Consider the following 21,869-nt stretch of genomic DNA (forward strand, 5'->3'; position numbering starts at 1 on the left):
AGACCTTTATAAATCTTTTACTTTAGTTATTGCCCCTTTCCCCCCTTATAAGGACTACTCTACAATCCCTCTGCAAAGATTTACGGAAATGCAATTTAAAGAAGTAACTTGGGCCTGATTGAATTTTTGCTTCTACTTGGAGCTATGATAGCTGTTGTGCCTTCCTCTTGGGAGGAGAGAGCTAAAAGAAGACTCTTTAGCTTATTTTATAGAAATGAAGGAGTGATGTTTAATTTTATTTTATGAACAAATAGAAAACTAAAAAAAAATATATAGTTTTCTGACATAGTAGAATGTGTAGTGGGTTAGGAGACAGGAGATCTCAGTTCTGTTCTTGGTTCTACTGTTGTAGATTACTGTTTGTAATCTCAAGGCAAGTCCTTTCTGGACTGTTCTTTGCTGGCACTGCACTGGGCACAGATAGTAGATGGTTTTATTAAGCTGCTCAAGTACCTTTGGTCTAGTATAGACTACTAAGGAGCATTTAACAGAGGAAGATTGTGGTAGGGACTTTAGTAGTAGGCATTAGAGATAGACCCATTGTCAGGGATACCTAGCAGTCCATGGGGCTCACTAGAGAGGGGAGCTAGGGTTCAAAGGGAGAACTTTTTTTCCTGAGAGAACAAACAAGTTTGAGAAAGACTTTAATAATTAAACTACTAATGTTGGAGTAGAAGGTGAATTTAGTTTCAGAACCTGGGTAGTTCTGAAATCTGGATACAAGGTTAGGCATGAAATTGACCAGATGGGTGGATGCTGAACATACTGGGCTTTTGCAGAAGAGTTGCTTAAATCCATCCTAAGGATTGGGAGGGAGTTAAGTCTTTAGATGACCGTTGGCATCAGCTGTGGGTTGAGGGAAGGAAACAGGGTCAGGGACATCTGGGAAATCTAAATTATTAGTATTTCTATGGACATTCTGCTTGCTAGGCTAGTGGTTGTTAACGAGGTATGGACAACAGAATCACTTATTGAGAATTAAAAAAAATGCGCATACGTAGGCTGTACTCTTGAAGGCTTGATAAGGTAAGGTGTAGGATGGGATCTCAGCATGTGTTAAAAGCCTTTATAATCCCCCATCCCTCTTGAGAACCTTTGCGCTAAAGCTCTGAAAGATTAAATAAAATGAATACAAGATATCCTTGCTTTTGAAGTTGTCCTAATGAAGGATAGGAATAAATTTCATTTTAGGTGTCTCTCCTCTCCATAGGCTGTGGCTGCTGGGAATACTGGATTGAGAAGTGCTCCGAGGCCAGATCTGAGCCTGTCAGGAGCTGACTGTGTAGGACATAGGTGTAGAAGTAACACAGCTCGGTGGTTTTATTCTCTTGTGTAGCCCCATGGGGTGCGGCAGGGGGAGAGAATGTACGAGTGTGTTTATTCTATGCCTGTAGATATTCCTTGGAAGCCTGTTCGTGCCAGGCTGCTAAGGCACTGGTGGGGTGTAGGGATGACAAACAGGAGTAAAACAAAAGTTCGTGGAGCATGATTTGATACCCGAACAGTTTTCCACCAGTTAGCAAGCATTTCTTTAGCAAGGTTACCCCAGTCAATACTCTGGCTTTGTAGCCCCAGCAACTGAATTTTTCAGCTTACAGAGAGTATATCACCCTCAGGAACTAACCAAGCTCAAAAGATTGATGTTAATATTTATGTGGGTTTTTTTAATCAGGTAATTTTTTAAAGTTTATTTCATTTATTTATTTTGAGAGAGAGAGGGCATGTGTGAGGTGGGTAGGTGGGAGTGACAGAGAGAGGGACAGAGAGAGAACCCCAAGCAGGCTCCATGCTGTCAGTGCAAAGCCTGACCCGGGGCTCAGTCTCATGAACTGTTGAGATCATGACCTGAGCCGAAATCAAGAGTTGGATGCTTAACCAACTGAGCCACCCAGGTGCCCATAGCCAGCCTATCTTTGATGAAGGAGCAAAGGCAGTTCAATGGAGCAAAGACAGTCTTTTCAACAAATAGTGCTAAGTGACTGCACATCCACATGTAAAAAAAATCTAGACACAGACCTTAAAGTCTTGGCAAATATTAACTCAAAACTTAATATTTTATTTTGAAAATGAACCCCCATGAGCCAGGCCACTTGTCTCAACAGACCGATATGGGAAGCCCAAATATAATAAAAAATTTGTTCAGTAAGTACAGACAGAAAAAGGGCATTATAGACCTAGCTGAAGTGCCTGGATTTTTCCATGACTATGGTAAGAATAGCCTTTCTGGTAGAGCTGTTTTTCCCTCCTCCAGCTTTATTGAGGTAGAAGTGACAAAATTGTAAGGTATCTTTAAAGTGTGTAATGTGATGATTTGGTGTATGGATACATTGTGGAAGAATTCCCCTCGTCAATAAATTAAAACAGCCATCATCTAACGTGTTTGGCTTTTGCCAGTAGAACTTTTGTATCCAAATTCTACCTCCTAAGAGCGTGTTCTTTATATGCATATAACGTGTGTGCACGTGCATCGAAAAACCTACGCAGCATTGCCATCACTTCCCTACTCCCCAGTTTGGCCTGGGACAAGTTACAAGACCTGCACACCGGTGCATTCAGTCAAGAACATCTGCCTTTCCAAAAACCTGTGTGTGTCCCCTTGTACCTCTTATGACAGGGATCACCACTGTCACCTGGGCATCCGGGAAATTCATCCATCTTACGTGTTATTTTCTATTCTGCTTATGTTGTCTCTCCCAAAGTGTAACAGGTACATGTGTGGTGGCTTTAGGTAGGACATGCACAAGTCTTTATTTGATACTCATTTGTATAGAAAATCCATGATGTCAACAGAGTTGTGATTATGACCAAGCTAAATTAAAAAGAAAAGCATGTTGACTTTAAATAAATGTGTTCTAAATAATATTTTTGTGTGTGCCATAAATCATTTGAAAGAGGTACACTGGTGTCTGAAAATTTGGAAAAGTTATAAAATTTTTTTTCCCGAGTGCTTATTACTAGTATATAGAAATACAATTGATTTACGTATATTGGTCTTGTGTTCTATAGCCATGCTGAGCCTGATTATTAATTCTAGTAGATTTTCAGTGGAGTCCTTTGGCCATTGTTTTTCTTACCTATTCTATATATTTTTATAGGCAACTTTAAGCAAACGAGTCAGCACTTAAATGCGTATGTGATATCTCCCAAATCTGTATCCCATAAGTCACTTGTAAGCCACACAGCTATTTATTCACCTGCTTACAGAACATCGTTTCTTGGGTAGCTAGCTCACAAGTTCCTCATATTCAATTATATTCTGTTAATTGCTTTTTACCTCCAAATGTGCATTTTCTCCTGTATTCCTGAATCTTGGTATATAGCATTTCTTCCAGGCCAGAACCCTGAGATTTGCTTTATTATTTTTTTATTTTTTTATTTTTTTACCTTTATTTATTTTTGAGAAACAGAGTGAGACAAAGTGTGAGCGTGGGAGGGGCAGAGAGAGAAGGAGACGCGGAATCTGAAGCAGGCCCCAGGCTCCGAGCAAGGGGTCAGCACAGAGCCTGATGCGGGGCTCGAACCCACAAACTGTGAGATCATGACCTGAGCCAAAGTCGGATGCTCAACCAACTGAGCCACCCAGGTGCCCTGAGATTTGCTTTAGATAATTCTTAACTCATTCTTACGAATCTTAATGACTTGATGATTATTTTTCTCTTCAATGTATTAAATCTGTCTCTGCCTGTTTATTTCTCCTGCCATCCTTCTAGCTCAGACACTCTCCACTTTATCAAGTGTGTTCCCTGCTTCCTGTCTGGTCTCCTCTAATTTCTTTTCTGTTGTGTTTCCAGCACGGAGTACAAGTCTGATATAAGTCTGATCACCTACTTAAAAATCCTCTAATTTCCTTTAGCCATTGAGATACAGATGTAACTCCTTAATTTAGTGTTAAAAGCCTTTAAAAAAAATTTTTTTTTTTAATTTTTAAGTAATCTCCACACCCAACATGCGGTTTGAACTCAAAACCCTGAGATCAAGAGTCATATGCTCCACAGACTGAGCCAGCCAGATGCCCCAATGTATTAAAGGCCTTTTATAATTTGGTCTTTTAACCTCTCTAACTTTCTGCCACATCCCCTCATGTTTCTTTGCTCTAGACCAAGATTGGCACACCTTTTTTGTAAAGGACCACATGGTCTCTGATGTAACTATTCAACTCTTGCACTGCCGTGTTGAAAGCAGCCATAACAATATATGAATGAATGAGCATGACTGTGTTCTAAGAAAGCTTTATTCACAAAAATAGGCAGTGGGCTGGATTTGGTCCAGGGACTGTAGTTTACTGACTCTTGCTCTAGATAACTCTCGACCTATATATATATATATATATATATATATATATATATATATATATTCTTAGATTTCTCAAAATGATTTTGTTCTTAAAGGTATTCGTGGTTCTTCTTTTTTCCTCTGCTTGGAATGTCCTTGTTTTTTGTTTTTTTTTTCCTTCATTTATCTGCACTGGTCTTAGCACTGTATTATCAATGCTTATCGCAATGCTTTTTTGCATGGAATATCAGTAAATTATGGGTCAGTTGTCAACATTTACTTGGCTTTGTTAAAGCATGAAAAAGGGGAGAAGCAATACTGATGCACTGGAATGTAAACTCCGTGAGGGCAGGAACTTTGTGTTATTTGTAGCTATTTTTTTCAGAGTTTAGAATGTGGCCTGGTGCATAGGGCGCTCAATGAAATATTTGTTGAGTAAATGAATGAAAGCCTGGGAATGGAAGAATTAAAATGTAAGAGCTCAGGTTAAACAACTATATGAATGGAAGGCCTGAAACAGGTTTTTTCAAGCCTTTTTTAGGTGAAATCACAGCCCCATTACCCCATGGGACTGTAAATTCCTTCAGGGCAGCAAAATTTGGTTTCCCTACGAAGCATTTCTTACACTGCTAGCACAGTACCTTGAAAAATGAAGGCGCTTCCTGAATTGATACTGAATTGACTAAACCTGAAGGTATTAAGGTTATAATTGAAAAATTTTAGAGTCTTTACGGACTACCAGATATTTATTGAACTTCAATCTTCAATCCAATAAGATGGTATTATAGCTGCTCTTGTATAGTTGGAGAAACCAAAGCTCTGAGAGGTTAATAATGTCTCCTAGGATGATACAACTCTACGTGGTAAACTCAGGTCGTCTGATACTCACACTCAGTAAGCTTTTCTCTGTACCAGAGCCTAGAAAACTATGGGCTGTGGGCCAAATCTGACCTGCTTTAAGGTAGCTTATCAGCCAAGAATGGATTTTACATTTTAAAAAATGTTTGGAAACCCCCCTCCCCCCCAAAATTTTATGATCCATGAAAATTATAAGAAGTTCAAATTTCAGTGTCCACAAATAAAATTTTATTAGAACTTTGTAATGTTTTTTTTTTTTTTTTTTTTTAACATGTTGCCTGTGCTCTTTTGTACTGTGACTGAGTAGTTGTGAAAGAGACTGTTTATGGTCCACAGAGCTTAAAATATGTGTTCTCTGGCTTTTTATAGAAAATGTTGGCTGACCTCTGTTCTATGCCATCCAACCATCTATCTCAGTATGGGTTCAGTTCTGCTTGAAAGATTTAAAATAAAGAGTATTGAACTTTATATATTTCCTCACACCTTTTGATTTTGAATTATTATAAATTGTGTTTTAAGGAGTTTATAACCAGGTACCCCTCAATTTTAAATATATTAAATGCCTAATTATTAAACTGTAGGAAAATGGAATGATTTTTTATTACTAAACTAACCAGTCTTTTATAGTGTTTTTCCTATTGAAGAAAAATTCTCATTGTTTTGCCTTTAAAAACTAACCACTCATTAAAATTAGTTTTCTGTGATCATCCTTAAGCGTGCCATGCTTCATAATTTGATTTCTAGTGAGCTGTGTCCTCCAGAGCTCCGATCATAGATTCAAACATCATACAAAGCTGCGTTCTTAAAGTGTGGTCTCTGCACCAGCAGCATCAGAATCACTGGGGGAGATTGTTAGATACTCAGATTCTTGGACTTCATCCCAGGCCAACTGAGATTAGACCTCTGGAGGTGTGGTCCAGCAGTCTGTTTTTAGGAGCACTCTAGGTGATTGTGATGCATGTGAACGTTTGAAAACCACTGCTGTTGAATGAGTTCCAATTATGTGTGTTTTCTTCCTATAAGTCTTAATCTAATAAAGAGATCAGCGGAATCTTAAATTTTGAAGTAGTAAAGGTTTTGAAATGAAGAATGTGTAAGATACACTGAAGATGAATTAAAATGAGGAGAACATTTTCCATTATCCCAAGAGAGGAGTGACTTCTAGCTGTGAAGCAGTAGGTAACAATTCTTGAGCCCTTATTTTGACAGGCATGATCTTAGGCGCTTTAAAATTTTGAGAGCTGTAGTGTTTTTCTTCCTTCTTCCCTTTCTGTGGGTTGTATGCCACAAGCCCACCGGTCACTGGACGGAGCACATACAGCTGTTTCTCCTATTTCAAACTTCCTTCCTCCGCTTTCAGAAGTTTGAGCCACTAGATGGCAGATTCTTTCAACAATTATAGATTGAAGGACCTTCTTAATAAACGATTTACAATTCTTCTTGGAAACAATTTGTAGTGTCACATGGAGCTCTCCCGGTTCATCAGTGTCACATGTGGGGCGATGCCTAGGGACACACATTCTGTCCCCAGCTGCCTTTCCTCAGATGGCCTTGACCATCCCCGTATCGCTGCCCCTTGTTCTGCTCGGCCACCGCCTTTACTCCTGCTCATTTAATTCACCTCTTCTTGTGTTTTTGGCTCCATTTGTCGCAGTTTACTTTTGTTGTCTGATACCTGTGTTCCTGCTCTGAGTTTGAGCCTCTCAGGATGTCAGAGCTGGGGAAGAGGTTCATCCGTCATTTGGTTCAGCCCCTTCATTTCTCAGGTGGGAGAGCTGAAGCCCGGGGAGGTTAAGCCAAGGACAAGGACTGTGTCTTATTTATCTTTGTTCCTTGTAGTGCTTTGCACATAGCGCACAGATAGATGTGTTTTGCGTGAAACAGTTGTGGTAAATGCTATGAAGGAGGCACATCCAATCTCTGTTCCTAAGTGGCTCCGAGTTTGCTAATGGAGGCGTGATTTAAATAACTTCTGGTAGAGAAGGTAAGGTGGAAGGTGGCAAGTGCCCAGAAGGGAGCAAGACAAACTATTCTGTAGTGTTCAGGACCCCTTTGAACTTTCTCTCCCCCTCCTGCTTCCCTTTTTATAGGCTAGAGGCACACACTGCATTCATTGTTCTCCAAACACCGTTTCACAAACGACACTCTGCTTTTTGACATTGAATTCCCAGGGCTTGGAATGTTCTTTACCTGATCCCTTTATTCGGGAAATTGTTTAAAAGATAAACTTTTCACTGTGAAGCCTTCCTTGGCTCCTTCCTCCATGTACTGTCCTTTTGGCTGTCTTTGTACCTACCTCCGAGGTCTTTGAAGAGGTCCTGTGCGGCAGTGGTTTGTGTTGACTTGTCCCTCCCCGCTCCCCTCCCTCCACCCCCCCCCCCCCGCCTCCGCCCCCCAGGAATGGGGCCGCTCATTTTCATTCCTGCCGACCAGTGTACCTCTAAGGCCAGCAGAGGAAAGCAGGTGGGGATGGAAAGCACGGCCCTAAGAGCCACCCCGTGCTCGATGCTGATGAACTGGGAGATACTGTAACACTACAAATGGATTCCAAGAAGAATTATAAACGGTTCATCACGAAGCTTCTTCAGTTGCTTGCCATAATTCCATATTCCACATTGCTTAGCACACAATTTGCATTTAGTAAATATTGATGGGATAACATCACATAGTTACTTTGTTGCAGATGTACTGGAATCTGATGCCTGATACCTAGACCTATGATATTCCTATTTTCCACAAAATTTTGAGGTTGAAGATTACCGGGAAGGTCAGTCTTTCTCTCCTTTTTGTCAAGAAGTACAGTTACAATTCCCACACATCATGTGCTTGAATCTAGAGAACTTAATTTGCACTGTAGAAAATCTGTTTTGCTTTATGTTTTTATAGAAAAATTTTAAAACCATTACTTCAAAATATGATTCTTAAAGTAAGCACTTAAGCCAAATATCCAGTATATTTAAGGAAGTATTCTGGGTGGAGGAATTCACTGGAACAGAACAATGTTAATGCTGTAAATTATTTTCTAGAGTATTATCTGTGTGCGGGCTGACTTCTGCAAAAATCTAACGATCCTTTCAGCAGTAAATCACGGAATGCTTAAGCTATAACCGTCAATGTATGAAAACCTCTAAATGCCACAAAGTAAATGATACGCTGATTTTATTTTCAGTATTTGACTAGACTTGTGGGTGGGTGTTATGTGCTAAAGCCAGTTTACTGCATTTTCTTTCCTGGACTTCACTAACTGGCAAAATTTATGTACATGATTTGGGATACTGTATCTTGATGTTCCTGTTTTTAAGTTAAAGAGAAAAGTATGGAGAATGAGGTCATGAATACCTAAGTATCGACTACTCAGAATTAACAAATACTAACGTTTTCTTTTTTACTTAAGGGGTGTGTGTGTCCGTGTACATGCACATACATGAGTAAAAGAGACAGTACAAACAGAATTCCCCAAATTCCCTCCTTCCATTCGTCAACTCCTCCCTTTCTAGAGGTAGCTGCTCTCAAGATTTTGGTGCATGCTTCCCCCCCCCCCCTTTTCTTTACCTACCATCTTATCTACGTATCCATTCTATTGTTGTTGTATATGTTTTCCTGAATAATTTGTTGAATTTATCCATTCCTTTTAAGCATTTAAAATACATCTAATTCTCCTGCATTATAAATAGTGCTGCACAAAATCTTCTTTTACCATGAGATAAATATACCTGTACAAGAATTTCTCTAGAGTGTCCTTAGAACATAGTTTATGGGGTTGTCAGGTATGTCTTTTTGTTAGGTTTGCCACATCATTCTCCAAAATGATCGTTCCAATTTGAAGCTTCACCAGTACTTTAACTGTGTTCTTAAACATTCTCTGTATTTTACTCATTTTTTTTTTTTTTAACGTATCTGTGGCCAACATGGAGATTTGAACTCACAATGCCAAGATCAAGAGTCACATACATGCCCTACCAGCTGAGCCAGCCAGGCACCCCTAAATCTGTATTGTTTTAATCTGCATTACTGACTTTTGGATTTCTCCTTTTGTGACTTGCTTAATGCTTTGTCCATTTTTGTTTTGGGCTGATTATGGGAGATCTATATACATTCTTTGCTAATACTCTGTTACTTTTGTGTGTTCATCTGGTGTGTGATTTATCTTTTCATTGTATAAATAGAAATTTAAAATTTTTAAAAATTAAAAATTTTTTTTTTAGAGAGCGTAGCAGGGGAGGGATGGCGGTGGGGAGAGAGAGAGAGAAGAGAAGAGAATCTTAAGTGGGTTCCACGCTCAGCATGGAGCCTGACGTGCGGCTCAATCCCACAACCCTGGAATTATGACCTGAGTCTAAATCAAGAGTTGAACACTCAACCAACTGAGCCACCCAGGCACCCCTGTAAGTTTTAGGTATAATATGGTGGAATTTGAAGGAGAATGTCTTAATGACCCCAGGTAGGAAAGTATTTGCAGATGAAGACGCACAAAGCACAGCTCACAAAGGGAATGATTAGCAGTGAGAACAGAGTTAGCTTTTCTTAGAACTGCTCACTCTTGTGTAAGTTTTAGATTTGTCTACTTTTAGTATGTGTTCAGTCCCATGTAAAATTCTATTGGGATTTTATTTGAAATTGCATTCAATTTATGGATGAAGAATTGACTTCTTTCAGGTATTGAGGGTGTGTCAGAGAACATGGTATTTTTCTCTGTATTCATGGCTTTTAGTCTTCTATAAATAGTTTGAAATTTTTTTCTTAACACTTTCCTTTATCAGATTATCGGCTTAGCCTTGTTTAGTTCTATCTTTATCAGTGAATCATCCCCTTCCCCCATTTTCTCCCTCCCCACTGTGGCCTTGACCTTTCCCCTTTTCCCTGCCTCATCTTCTCACACCTCGCTGCTGGAACCAGCAAGCTTGGGGACTGGCAGGGGGAAGTGGAGTTGCTCTGGCACCTTTCACTGTGCTACTTGAGGAGAAAGTTGGAGCTTTAAATTCAGTTACTCAGGAAACATTTATTCTGTATATTGTGCTGGGCTGGGCCTCAGACTTCTTTCTTTTTCATTGACTGTTTTCATTCAAGTTACATGGTTTTATCATCTAGTGAGGACAGTATGTGATTAGTTCCATCATTCTGCCTCTTTTTCCACTTACTCCTCAATTAGGCATTAATGGAGGAAAGGTTTGGAAGCAGGTATTGAATCTCTTTTGTTTTTTTTATTCATTCATTCATTCATTCATTCATTCATTCATTTATTTTTGAAGTTGGCTCCATGCCCAGTGAGGAGCCCAATGCAATGCTTGAATTCATGACCTCGAGATCAATACCTGAGCTGAGATGGAGAATTGGACGCTTAACTGACTTAGCCACCCAGGCGTCCCTGGATCTCTTTTGTTCTTAATGGAGTTTGCCTGTAGCCAGTTTGATGTATACGTGGCTATGATATTTCTCAAAAATCATGGCGAGGACATGTCTTCTAGCATGAAGAACAAGAGATAAGAAATCTGAGATTTCAGTTAGCTCTGTATCTCCTTCTTCAGTAGTCAGGCAACTTAGTTTTATACATATATGTGTGTATGTATACATATTATTATTTTTTGATTGTCAAATGATCCTCTACTGAAAAATTTTCCTTTGTAGTTCTTACTAGTGGGGCATTCCACAGCACCACTGTTCATGCATCTCTGATGTCATGAGGGTGGTGGCCATGAACATTGCCCCCCATAGACTGGACAGTCCCCAGGATCTCTCGAATGGTTCCAGAAAGTTCTCTGGCTAAAGAATGGTGCTGCATCTGTCGGGCAATGTTCACAATCTCGTCAAAAGTGATACTTCCGCTGTGCTTAACGTTTTTCTGCTTCTTTCTCTCTCTTGGTGGTTCCTTAAGGGCTTTGATAATCAGGGAAGAGGCAGAAGGTACCATTTCAATCCAGGTCTGTCTATTCTGAACAGTCAGTTTCATTGTCAGCCTCAGACCCTTCTGATCACAGGTTACCCTGGAGATGTCATCACCAACCTTTTTTTGGAGACAGACTCGGGGCAGTCTTGGGGGTCAGGGCAGATGTGGCACTGACTTCCCCACTGGTGTACCTCAGGTATACAACTTAGATCTTACTGGGATTGAATTTAGGCGGCGTGGTGGAGGCGGCTGGTGTCGGATGAACCCGGATTCTGGGTGACTGAAGAGAGTTGCACCTTCGCCTCCTCCAAGCCGAGAGCCAAAAACTGTGTATATTTTTTATCTGAAAATTAGATATGTCCCCTCCATGACATAGTAGTGCAGAGTAAATAATAATATTGAATCCTTTGAGAAAAGAATTATACTGTTGTTAATATAAATATATATGTTGTACACTGAGCAGAGGAAAATTATTTTAGTTATCCTGGTCTTTTGGGAATTTGTTGAATTCTTAGTGTTTTTATGTTTATTATAATGATAGGTTGCTAATTTTTAAAGATATGTTTTATGAAAAACATGTTTTCTGTTTGAAAAAACACTGAGATTATATTCAGAAATATCAATATTCAGGATTACCTGTTTTGTTTCTGTTTATTCAGAGGATTTTTTAAAAAGTAATCTCGGGGCGCCTGGGTGGCGCAGTCGGTTAAGCGTCCGACTTCAGCCAGGTCACGATCTCGTGGTCCGTGAGTTCGAGCCCCACGTCAGGCTCTGGGCTGATGGCCCAGAGCCTGGAGCCTGTTTCCGATTCTGTGTCTCCCTCTCTCTCTGCCCCTCCCCCATTCATGCTCTGTCTCTCTCTGTCCCAAAAATAAATAAACGTTGAAAAAAAAAAAAAAAGTAATCTCTATGCCCAGTGTGAGGCTCAAATTCATAACCCTGAGATCAAGTGTGGAGGTTCCTCAAAAAATTAAAAATAGATCTACCCTAGGACCCAGCAATAGCACTGCTAGGAATTTACCCAAGGGATGCAGGAGTGCTGATGCATAGAGGCACTTGTACCCCAATGTTTATAGCAGCACTTTCAACAATAGCCAAATTATGGAAAGAGCCTAAATGTCCATTAACTGAGGAATGGATAAAGAAGTTGTGGTTTATATACACAATGGAATACTACGTGGCAATGAGAAAGAATGAAATCTGGCCTTTTGTAGCAACGTGGATGGAACTGGAGAATGTTATGCTAAAGTGAAGTAAGTCCTACAGAGAAAGACAGATACCATATGTTTTCACTCTTATGTGGATCCTGAGAAACTTAACAGAAGACCATGGGGGAGGGGAAGGGGGGGAAAAAAAAAGAGAGGGAGGCATACCATAAGAGACTTTTAAAAACTGAGACTAAACTGAGGGTTGATGGGGGAGGGGGGAGTGGTAGGAGGGAGGGGAAAGTGGGTGATGAGCATTGAGGGCACCTGTTGGGATGAGCACTGGGTGTTGTATGGAAGCCAATTTGACAACAAATTTCATATTAAAAAAAAAATAATAATAATCTCCACGCCCAGTGTGAGGCTCAAATTCACAACCCTGAGATCAAGAATCGCATGCTGTACTGATGGAACTAGCCAGGCACTGCCAGAGGTTTTTTTTGTTTTTTCTTTTTTTTTTTTTTTTTTTTAAACAAAATGACTTTTGAAAAAAAATTTCATTGTGGATTATTTGAAGCGTGTTCATAGAGACGATAATATATTGACTTCCTTGTGCCTGTCATTCAGTTTCAACCGTCAACTCGTGGCCACTCTTGTTTCATAGGTATATCCCTGGTCATTCCTCTACCCTTTTTTTAAGTAAATCCTTTTGATACGCCAACTCTAAAGAGCCTTTTAAAGTGTTGTTTTCGTTTACCTTGTATTTTGTATGCAGAAACTAAAGTTTTTTAAGTTTTGCTGTTTCTATGAACGTGGTCTAGAAAAAGGTAAGGACTAATTTGTGTGATGAAGTACATCCTTTTTTTGAGAAGATGGGAGCCTGGTGACAATATGAGTGTTTTGCTTTAAAGGGAGCTTGATAATTATTTTCTGTCATTTAGGACAGTGGTAGATCATGTTGGGGCAGTGTTACACGGACAAGGCCAGTGAAACTGTGACTTTTCTGTTAGTGTTCCACTTTATTGTCATTGGGAACAATGAATAATTCACTGGTAGGTGTAGTGCTTCCTTTAACTTCTCATAATTTTACCTTTAAACATTTTTTTTCGATAGATGATTATAACGCCTGTTACATAGTTCTCGGCTAGATTTAGTGAATGCTGTAGCTTTAAAAATCATGACTGTTGGTGCTGACTCCAGTTAAAAATACTGTATTGCATATTTGAAAGTTGCTAACAGAGTAGATGTTAAAAGCTCTCATCACAAGAAAAAGAACGTGTAACTGTGTATGGGATAGATACTAACTAGCTACGGCGATCATTTCACAGTATATACAAATTTTGAATTCTTACGTCGTACACCTGAACTAATATGCTATGTATCATTTATATGTCAATAAAAACATCATGACTGTTTGGTTTCCATTATTGATGAGTTTAGTCTGTGTAGTGTCACAGCCTTTTACCTTCTAGTGTATGTCAGACTGTTTGCCCTGTGGGCAGCTTGCCTCTAATTGTTCCCAAAGTAGAACAACTGGAGGAAACAGATCGTAACGTGCATGTAAACTACCGCGTCATCTTGTTTCAGTGTCGTTATTATTGTAGGGTACTGTCCTATCCACAGCGCTTTTGGCTGTCATCCCTAACATGTGTAATTGTGTCCTCACTGTGCATAATGCTGTGATGAATATACCTATATCTGGGTGTGGGACGCATCTGGATATGAAGTTGATTGGTGTTGATACAGACCATTTCTTCAGTGTTCAGGGGCCAACCTTAAAACACTTTTACTCTTTCTTCACCGTTCCCATCTGGATTTCAGATACTTGAATGTTTAAGCCTTACCGCTGTATAAGTAAGGTGGAATTCTAGGTGAAAAACCATCTGGTTTTCTTCTGGTTGTTTCTTCTAAAATATTTTACTTCTGGGTTTAGTATATAGCAACTTTTACTTCAGTTTTCTTTGTGAAGGTGACTGTTTCTGCTCTCCTTGTTTTGATGTCCTCTTACTCATATTACAATTTATCAGTTCTTTTTATTTTTCTGTTTTCTAGACTTTTACTGGTTGGTGGATGCGAAACTGCTGAAGTGGGCATATCCAAAGCGTCTAGCTATGGCCTATCTGCCTGGAGAGTTCTTTCAGGATCGCCTTATTATAAGCAGGTTACTAATGGTGGAGACAGGGTCACTGCAGTAAGTATTAGTTATGGCCTTTCACTTTGCTAATAGAGCTTAGGCAGGAGAGGAGGAAATAATTTGTCTTGGATGAGGAAGGTGACTCTGTGTGAAATTTTGGTACTTCTTCCAAACATCAAGTTTATCTAAAGCGTTTTGTGTTTAACTTGGTCTCATTTTTCAACGTTTATTTATTTTTGGGACAGAGAGAGACAGAGCATGAACGGGGGAGGGGCAGAGAGAGAGGGAGACACAGAATCGGAAACAGGCTCCAGGCTCTGAGCCATCAGCCCAGAGCCTGACGCGGGGCTCGAACTCACGGACGGCGAGATTGTGACCTGGCTGAAGTCGGACGCTTAACCGACTGCGCCACCCAGGCGCCCCTTGGTCTCATTTTTAGTAACGGTAGTAGCAGATGTTAGAAGAACAACAGCAGTCCTGTTACTTACATTTGCTTATTTAAACGTTAACGTTCATTCCACGTGTTTGCTGTGCTGGCGGCTCTTCTGAGTGCTATTGTATGTATTAGCCCACTTAATTCTCCCCCACTTTCTGAGATAGGTATTGTTACTAGCCTGTCTGTTGATGGCAAAAGTAAAGCGTAGTTAAGTAACTACCCTGGGTCACCGAGCTAGCAAGTGGCAGAATACAACGGAAGTTCCCCTGTTCAAGATTTCACCACCATGCTACACTTCCTGACATTTTTGTCTGTGTTCACCTGGGTGATAAACCTGGCCATTCATTCATTTGTTGTATAGCAGAGTATTCTGGTGTGCTGGAATAGTCAGTATAGGCTAGGTTCTGCTATGATAATAAAAACAGTTACTAGACGAAAACTCCTGACATTTCTGTGTTTTACCGGGTAACAACTCATCCCTTATTTATGGCAGAGCCTGCTCTTGGTGCCATGACTCCCCTGAACAGTTTGTTCCAAGTGATGACTGAAGAATACACAGAGGCTGGTGACCTCTTGAGGTTCCACTGTCTCAGTTTGTAGAAAAGGGAAGAGAGGGCTAAAAGGTGGAACTTTTTAAACCAGAACTGTGTTACTTCTGCTCACAGTGCATGTGTTCTAACTAATCATATGGCCCTTCCTGCCTGTAAGGGGCCTGAGAAATTGTTTTTTCTGTGTATCCAGAAAGCCAAGAAAAATGAGATATTAGTGAATAATTTATCAGCCATATTGACCACCCTGTAATGTTATATATCTTGGTTACTTATGTAAACTGCAGGAAATCAAGCACTTGATCAAAATTATGTATCCTGTTCTTAGCACAGTGCCTCCTTTCCAGTGGCTGCTCAGATATTTTTTCCAGTAGGGAAGAAACCAAGAAATTAAAGTAAAGCACAGTATAAGGGAATGTGTCATGTTGTTTTTTCCTATAGTGAATGTATTTGTCCTGTTAATTCTATGTTAAGATACACCGATTTTAAAATAATACCCTAAAACCATGAATGGTTAAATGTCTGGTGTTAAAAAGGAACTAATGAAGAAATGCTTTTAAAAGAAAATCTTAAGCAATTATTGTAAGCTCCCATTCATTTTTTTCTTTAGTTCTCAGCATATTCCGAAGTATGTTATTGTGAATTGAGCTCAACAAAGTAGGGTTGGGTATGTAGTTTTTTTTTTTTTTTTTTTTTTTTTTTGGTGAGAAAGGGTGAGTGAGGAAGGGAGAGGAGAGAGAGAGAATCCCATGAGGGGCAGAGAGAGAGAGAGAGTGAGAGAGAGAGAGAGAGAGAGAATGAGAATGAATCCCAAAGTAGTGCTTGGACTCATTACCTGTGAGACCATAATCTGAAGCTAAAGTCGAATGCTTAACTGATCCACCCAGGCACCGTTTTTTTTGTTTTTTTTTTTTAATTTAGTTCAACTTAGTGGTTTATGTGACACTAGACCCTGTATCTGGTTGTATTTCTGGATGAGTTTATAATCGAGGACTGTGCTTTGTGCTGTTCCTACCATGTGCTACCCTCTGCTTATGCTAGTTCCTGCCTCTTCTCCTGCGGGACCCAGAGGAGTCCGGATTGGGGTTTGGTAGCCACACTTCACAGATAAGGAGCCTAAGATCTCATGACTCAAAATAGGGAACGCAGGTGGAACCGATCTTCTAGACTCCGTTGAGCGCCTTCCCCCACTCCCCGTGTGAGATTATGCCCCTCTCAGTGGCACTGTCAGATTTGTCTGTGATTATCCCATAATTCATAAAGGGGTAAGAGTTGCTTCAACATATTATTTCGTTTTTGCAGGAAGTTCTTCCTGTTTCTCTCGATGTAGGTCATACCCAGCTTGTAGTTTTCTACGTGAGATATTCAGGGCAGATCTTGGAAAGAGTTTGAACAGCTTTGGCTCTTGAATCTAAGTGTGATGTCTGCAGCTTATTTTTTAAATGGTTTAGTCAAAACCATAATTTAAAAGACATGTATACACACGCATAGATAAAGCACACATAGATAAATGGCAAAGCATCGATAACTGGTGAACCCAAGCGAAAGGTATACTGGTGTTTCTTTGTACCATCGCTTGCGCTTTTCAGTAGCTATGAAATTTGTCAAAGGTTGAGGGGCAAAAGAGAAAATACAGGCTAAGTGTGGAGGATACAAGGAGAGATGAAGCAGGTGAACTGGTGAGGTCCATTTCAGGTCAGTATAATCGAGCGCACTTGTGACAGAGGGGTCTGGGAGACGAAGAGTCACAGAGTGCTCTCGCATACCGTGAACCCTCTTTTCACCTTGGCTTCTTTGAATTCTCTTGTGCTTTCACTTTGCTCCTCACTGAAGTATTGAAATCTGCTTTGCTATGGCCCTTCCCTCTCCGGCCTGAAGCTTTGGTATGGCAGTCTCTTAAAAGAAAATTGCCCGTGCCCTGACAGAATAAGTGGGGAAAAACACTAAATTGCAAATTGAATGCTCGGCTGTATGATTAATTTCTTCGAAGGGTATTTTAATTACGTTAGTGGCTCTTAAATATGTCTTGCAGCTAAACGTCCAGTCCTTCTACATAGCCTGCCCCTACCTCAGAGTAATTTGAGTTTTGGGATTAGTTCCTTTTGTCAGGTGGCAGGTACTGTCCTCATCGAACTTGTTTGTTTAAGGTTGCTATTGTGTTCGGGTGGATATTGACTAAAAAATGCTGCTGACACATATATTCTAGTCTCTCACCAGGCTGCCAGGTTGTCTAAGAGACGGTGCAAGATTCAATATGTGCATTGACCAAAGTTTCAAATTAATGTTGGGTAGTTTTGTTTATTCATTTGTTCAACGTTGAGTCACTGCTGGGTGTTAGGAATAGAGAGGTAGCAGCCCTCACGGGGTTTACTGTATGGGAGGATATAGCTGTGTCCACAAATAGAGGCAATAAGCTATAACAGACAGCAGGTTTGAATTCAGTAACTGGGAGAAAGGAAAGAACCCAGACTCGGGAGTCAGAAGTCTGGGATGGGAATTCTGCCTCAACACTTTACACCTCTGTGGGTAAGGCTTTTGCGACAATTAGATGAGGTAATATATTTGAAGGCACCTGATAAGCCATACGGTGATCTAGAGTGTTCATTGTTATTATGTTTGTATTTTTAAGATCAGAATTTTAGAAAAAGTATAAAAAGGAACAAAAGTAATTTTTATGTTACTGCTACGCTGCTTTTTTGGTAAAGGCTGTTGTGGAAGGGACACAGGCTGTTTGGAAACCTGTTTCTCTGAGAAATCCTATTTCCCTCAGAATATAGAAGTAATCAGAGGAATATTTCCGTAAGACCCCACCACCTGCCTGCATCTGTACCTCTTCTGTCATTATCGCAGACAAACTGTCCTTGTACCGGCTACGGCCAACCAATCTGTGTTTTTGCCAGATCTCACACTTGTTCGTGGAAGAATATTTTTCCTATACCATGAATTGTGCTGTTAGACTTATCAGTGTACAACATGCTTTTATTTTTCCATCATAAAAACTGCTTTTTTGTTTGCCTTTGGGGGATATAGACCCCACTAAATCCTGCTACCACCCCATTTATTTCCCTTTCTTTAACATGTTCTAGAGTCGTCTATACTTGCTCGCACTTCCTCTTTCTTTTCTCTCTTGAATTCGAATTCTGTTGCATGGGGATTTACTTCCACCGTTTCACTGAAATACTCCTGTTGATGTTATCAGTGGCCTCCAACATTTTACCCATGCATCAATTTTATTGGTATTCTTTAATCTCTTCTAATTGCTTCTACAAAAATCAGTTTATTTTCCTTTCTTCCTTTCCGTTCTCTGCCCTTTTTGTGCTACTGCTACTTTGACAAAACACATAACATTTGCACATTAGTTTCTACCTTCATTCTCACCTTTCTTTAGTGTCTTAGATGTCCGTTTCTGATTCAGAATGCTGTCACTTCTTGTTTTGAAGTGTTCCCAGTCATCTCTTGGTTGGGTGAAACTATCTTCTAGTAGATGTGTGTGTGTGTGTGTACACACATGCTCTTTAAGATTTTATTCTTAAGTAATCTCTACACCCAACATGGGGTTCAAACTCAGCCTGGGATCAAGAGTTGCATGCTCCACTGTCTGAGCCAACTAGGCGCCCCTCTTTTAGAAGATGTTTTAATGGGGCGCCTGGGTGGCGCAGTCGGTTAAGCGTCCGACTTCAGCCAGGTCACGATCTCGCGGTCCGTGAGTTCGAGCCCCGCGTCGGGCTCTGGGCTGATGGCTCAGAGCCTGGAGCCTGTTTCCGATTCTGTGTCTCCCTCTCTCTCTGACCCTCCCCCGTTCATGCTCTGTCTCTCTCTGTCCCAAAAATAAATAAACGTTGAAAAAAAAAAAATTTAAAAAAAAAAGAAGATGTTTTAAGACGGGCTCATGGGGAAAGAGTTCCTTAAGTTCTTGTATGTTCAAAATTGTTTTCTAGTAGTCTAGTATTTGAAGGAAGACGTGTGGATATAAAATCCTTAGTTTACCCTTTCTTTCATTGAACTTAAAAAAACAAAAAACAAAAAACAAACCCACTACTCCATTATTGCTTTGCTTTGTATGTGGAATATGAAAATTCTCACTGAAGTTAAATTATTTTCCTTACAAAGGGAATCATACAAATAATATACAAATGTTATTTGGCCATTATACTTGAAGGCCTTGAGGATTTTTTTTTTTTTAGTCTGAAATTTAATAGCTTTCCTAGAATATTTCTCAGAGTTGATTTTTTCTGGGTTAATTTTCTCAGGGAATCCCCATTGGCTCTTTCAACGTATATATCTTTTTCTATTTCTGGCAAGAATTCTTGGATTATAATTTTGACAGTGGTTTTAGATGATCCCTTTGCTACCTTCCCTCATCTGTCCTTCCTTGGCCCTGCAGTATTTTTACAATCTGCTTTTGCTCAACACCAGGCCTGGTAGTAGGCGTCATGGGGACATGGGGGTTGGCAGGAGCAGTGGAGATGACACCCTGGGATTTGGTGTTTTTTTGTCTTACTTACAGTTATTTTGAAGTTTGTCTTATCTTCTGTCTTCAAGTTAAGGTGAGGACATGATTTTCATATAGATTTATTTTCTACTCCCCCCCGCCCCACCCCACTTTTTTTTTCTTCAAGTAAGCTCTACACCCAGTGTGGGCCTTCAGTTCATGACCGTGTTCTACTGACTGAGCCAGCCAGGCACCTCATATTTTTCCCTTCTTTTTCTTTTTTTTTGGAGGAAATATTGGGAGATACGGAGCTAAGCCACCACTGATGGCTTTAACTACTCAGAAGTTCTGATAGGAAAATTTTTAAGCTCAACAAAACTGTACTCTTCTTTGCCTTTTTCTTTCAAGGTAAAATTCATAAAACATAAAACCAACCACTAACCATTTTAAAATATACAATTCAGTTGCATTTAGTACATTCACAATGTTTGCAACTATCACCACTATCTAGTTCCAAGACATTCTCATCACCCCAAAAGGAAACCTCATTCCCATTAACTTGCCCTTCCCTATTCTTCCTCCCTCCAGCTCCTGGCAACCTCTAGTCTGCTTTCTGTTTCTATGGACTTACCTATTCTCTTTCATATAAATGGAATCATATAATATGTGGCCTTTTGTTTCTGACTTCTTTGAGTAGAATAATGTTCTCAAGGTTCATCCAAGTTGTAGCATCTATCACTTCTTCATTCCTTTTTATGACTGAACAGTATTCTGTCGTGTGGATATATTACATTTTGTTCATTCTTTAGTTAAGGGTCTTTTGAGTTGTTTCCACTTCTTGGCTGTTGTGAATAGTATTGCTATGAACATTTGTGTATAATTATTTGATGGAATACCTGTTTTCAACTCTTTTGGGCGTATACTTAGGATGGAATGGCTGGGTCAAAGGGTAATTTTATGTTAAACTTTTTGAGGAACCATGAAACTTGTCTACAGCAGCTGTACCATTTTACTTCTCCCCACCCCAAGCAGCGTACTAAATTCTCTACATCTTCAACAATACTTGTTGTTTTAAATTTCTTAAATTTCACCCTTCTCTCCCTCTTGATTTTATAAATGCATCTGTTAAGTCTAAAGAGAGTCTATGTTCTATTATTGCAAATACTGGTTTCTAAATGTTGTTTTCTTTTTTCTGGCATTTTTGAAGCATAAGATCAATTCCTTGATAAATTGGCTATTGTGAGTACATCTCTGACACCTATTGATGGTTTTCTTAACTATCTCTTAAAATGTTAGATTTCTTATAGTTTTCATTTCGCGATAAAAGGATTTTTACAGCGAGGAAGCATTCCATTAATTTTTCTTTGTATGATGTGCGTTTATTTTGTAGGTACCGAAGACCCTGGGATTGTTAAGGATGTTAAGTGTCAAGTTTTATAGTCGCCCGGGACAAGAACAGGTAACTCACAAGCTTAACCTTGTGCTTCTCAAATATTTTCACCAGAGTACCTTTAAAGCACAACGGAATGAACCTTCAGTGTTATAGATCTTCATCTGGGTGTGCTCTTAATTGTACCCTGCGTGGACAGATCCATAAGTAAAAATTCCTGGAGCTATTCCCTGAAGGTTTGTGTGTTTTACTGTATGTCATTCTTCTCTCAATAACGAAGATTTGAAAAAAAAAAAAAAAAAGGGTGAAGAATGAACTTAGTCCTCTTGAGTTTGGGAATGGAAGACAAATCTCCTGGAACCATTATATGTTTGACGTTTTTTTTTTTTTTAATTTTATCTTACTTGCAAATTTTCCTTCCTTGTCCATAATATATCCTTTTTTGTTTGTTTGTTTTTTTAAATCTGAGATTATTGAAACTCCAAGAAAAAGCAAGCCATGTTGATTCTGGGCTTCAAAAACCATTTTATACTGTTTTCCAAGAGATGCATGGATCCTTGACAAGTGTGTTTGTCAGTTTCCTCCTGATGTGAGTGAGGTGCTTAGGAGCTGCCTCTGATGGAGATGGTTACTTCACTCTCTCTGTCTTGCTCTCACGAGAGTCTTGGCCTATATGGAAGCATCGGATCTTATCTTTTTTGTTTTGGGGTGACTCAAACTGCCTCATTTTTCTGTTTCTTCAATTTCTTTACTTACCCAAGGGAAATTAC

General features: G+C 39.7%; 1 protein-coding gene and 1 pseudogene across 5 annotated transcripts in view; one reads left to right on the plus strand and one right to left on the minus strand.

Moving 5' to 3' along the window:
- Positions 1 to 21,869, plus strand: part of NBAS (NBAS subunit of NRZ tethering complex) — a 360,511-nt gene that overhangs the window by 65,039 nt on the left and 273,603 nt on the right. For 4 of the 5 annotated variants that reach the window (XM_045447679.1, XM_045447678.1, XM_045447677.1 and 1 more), the window contains 2 exons: positions 14,212 to 14,350; positions 21,100 to 21,168. In XM_045447679.1, the coding sequence (XP_045303635.1) occupies positions 14,212 to 14,350; positions 21,100 to 21,168 (208 nt within the window). The remainder of the gene's footprint in view (positions 1 to 14,211; positions 14,351 to 21,099; positions 21,169 to 21,869) is intronic. The other variant, XM_045447680.1, reaches the window with a different exon arrangement.
- LOC123579761 lies at positions 10,468 to 13,798 on the minus strand (annotated as a pseudogene).

This window comes from Leopardus geoffroyi, chromosome A3, assembly GCF_018350155.1.
Source record: "Leopardus geoffroyi isolate Oge1 chromosome A3, O.geoffroyi_Oge1_pat1.0, whole genome shotgun sequence".
Lineage (NCBI taxonomy): Eukaryota > Metazoa > Chordata > Mammalia > Carnivora > Felidae > Leopardus > Leopardus geoffroyi.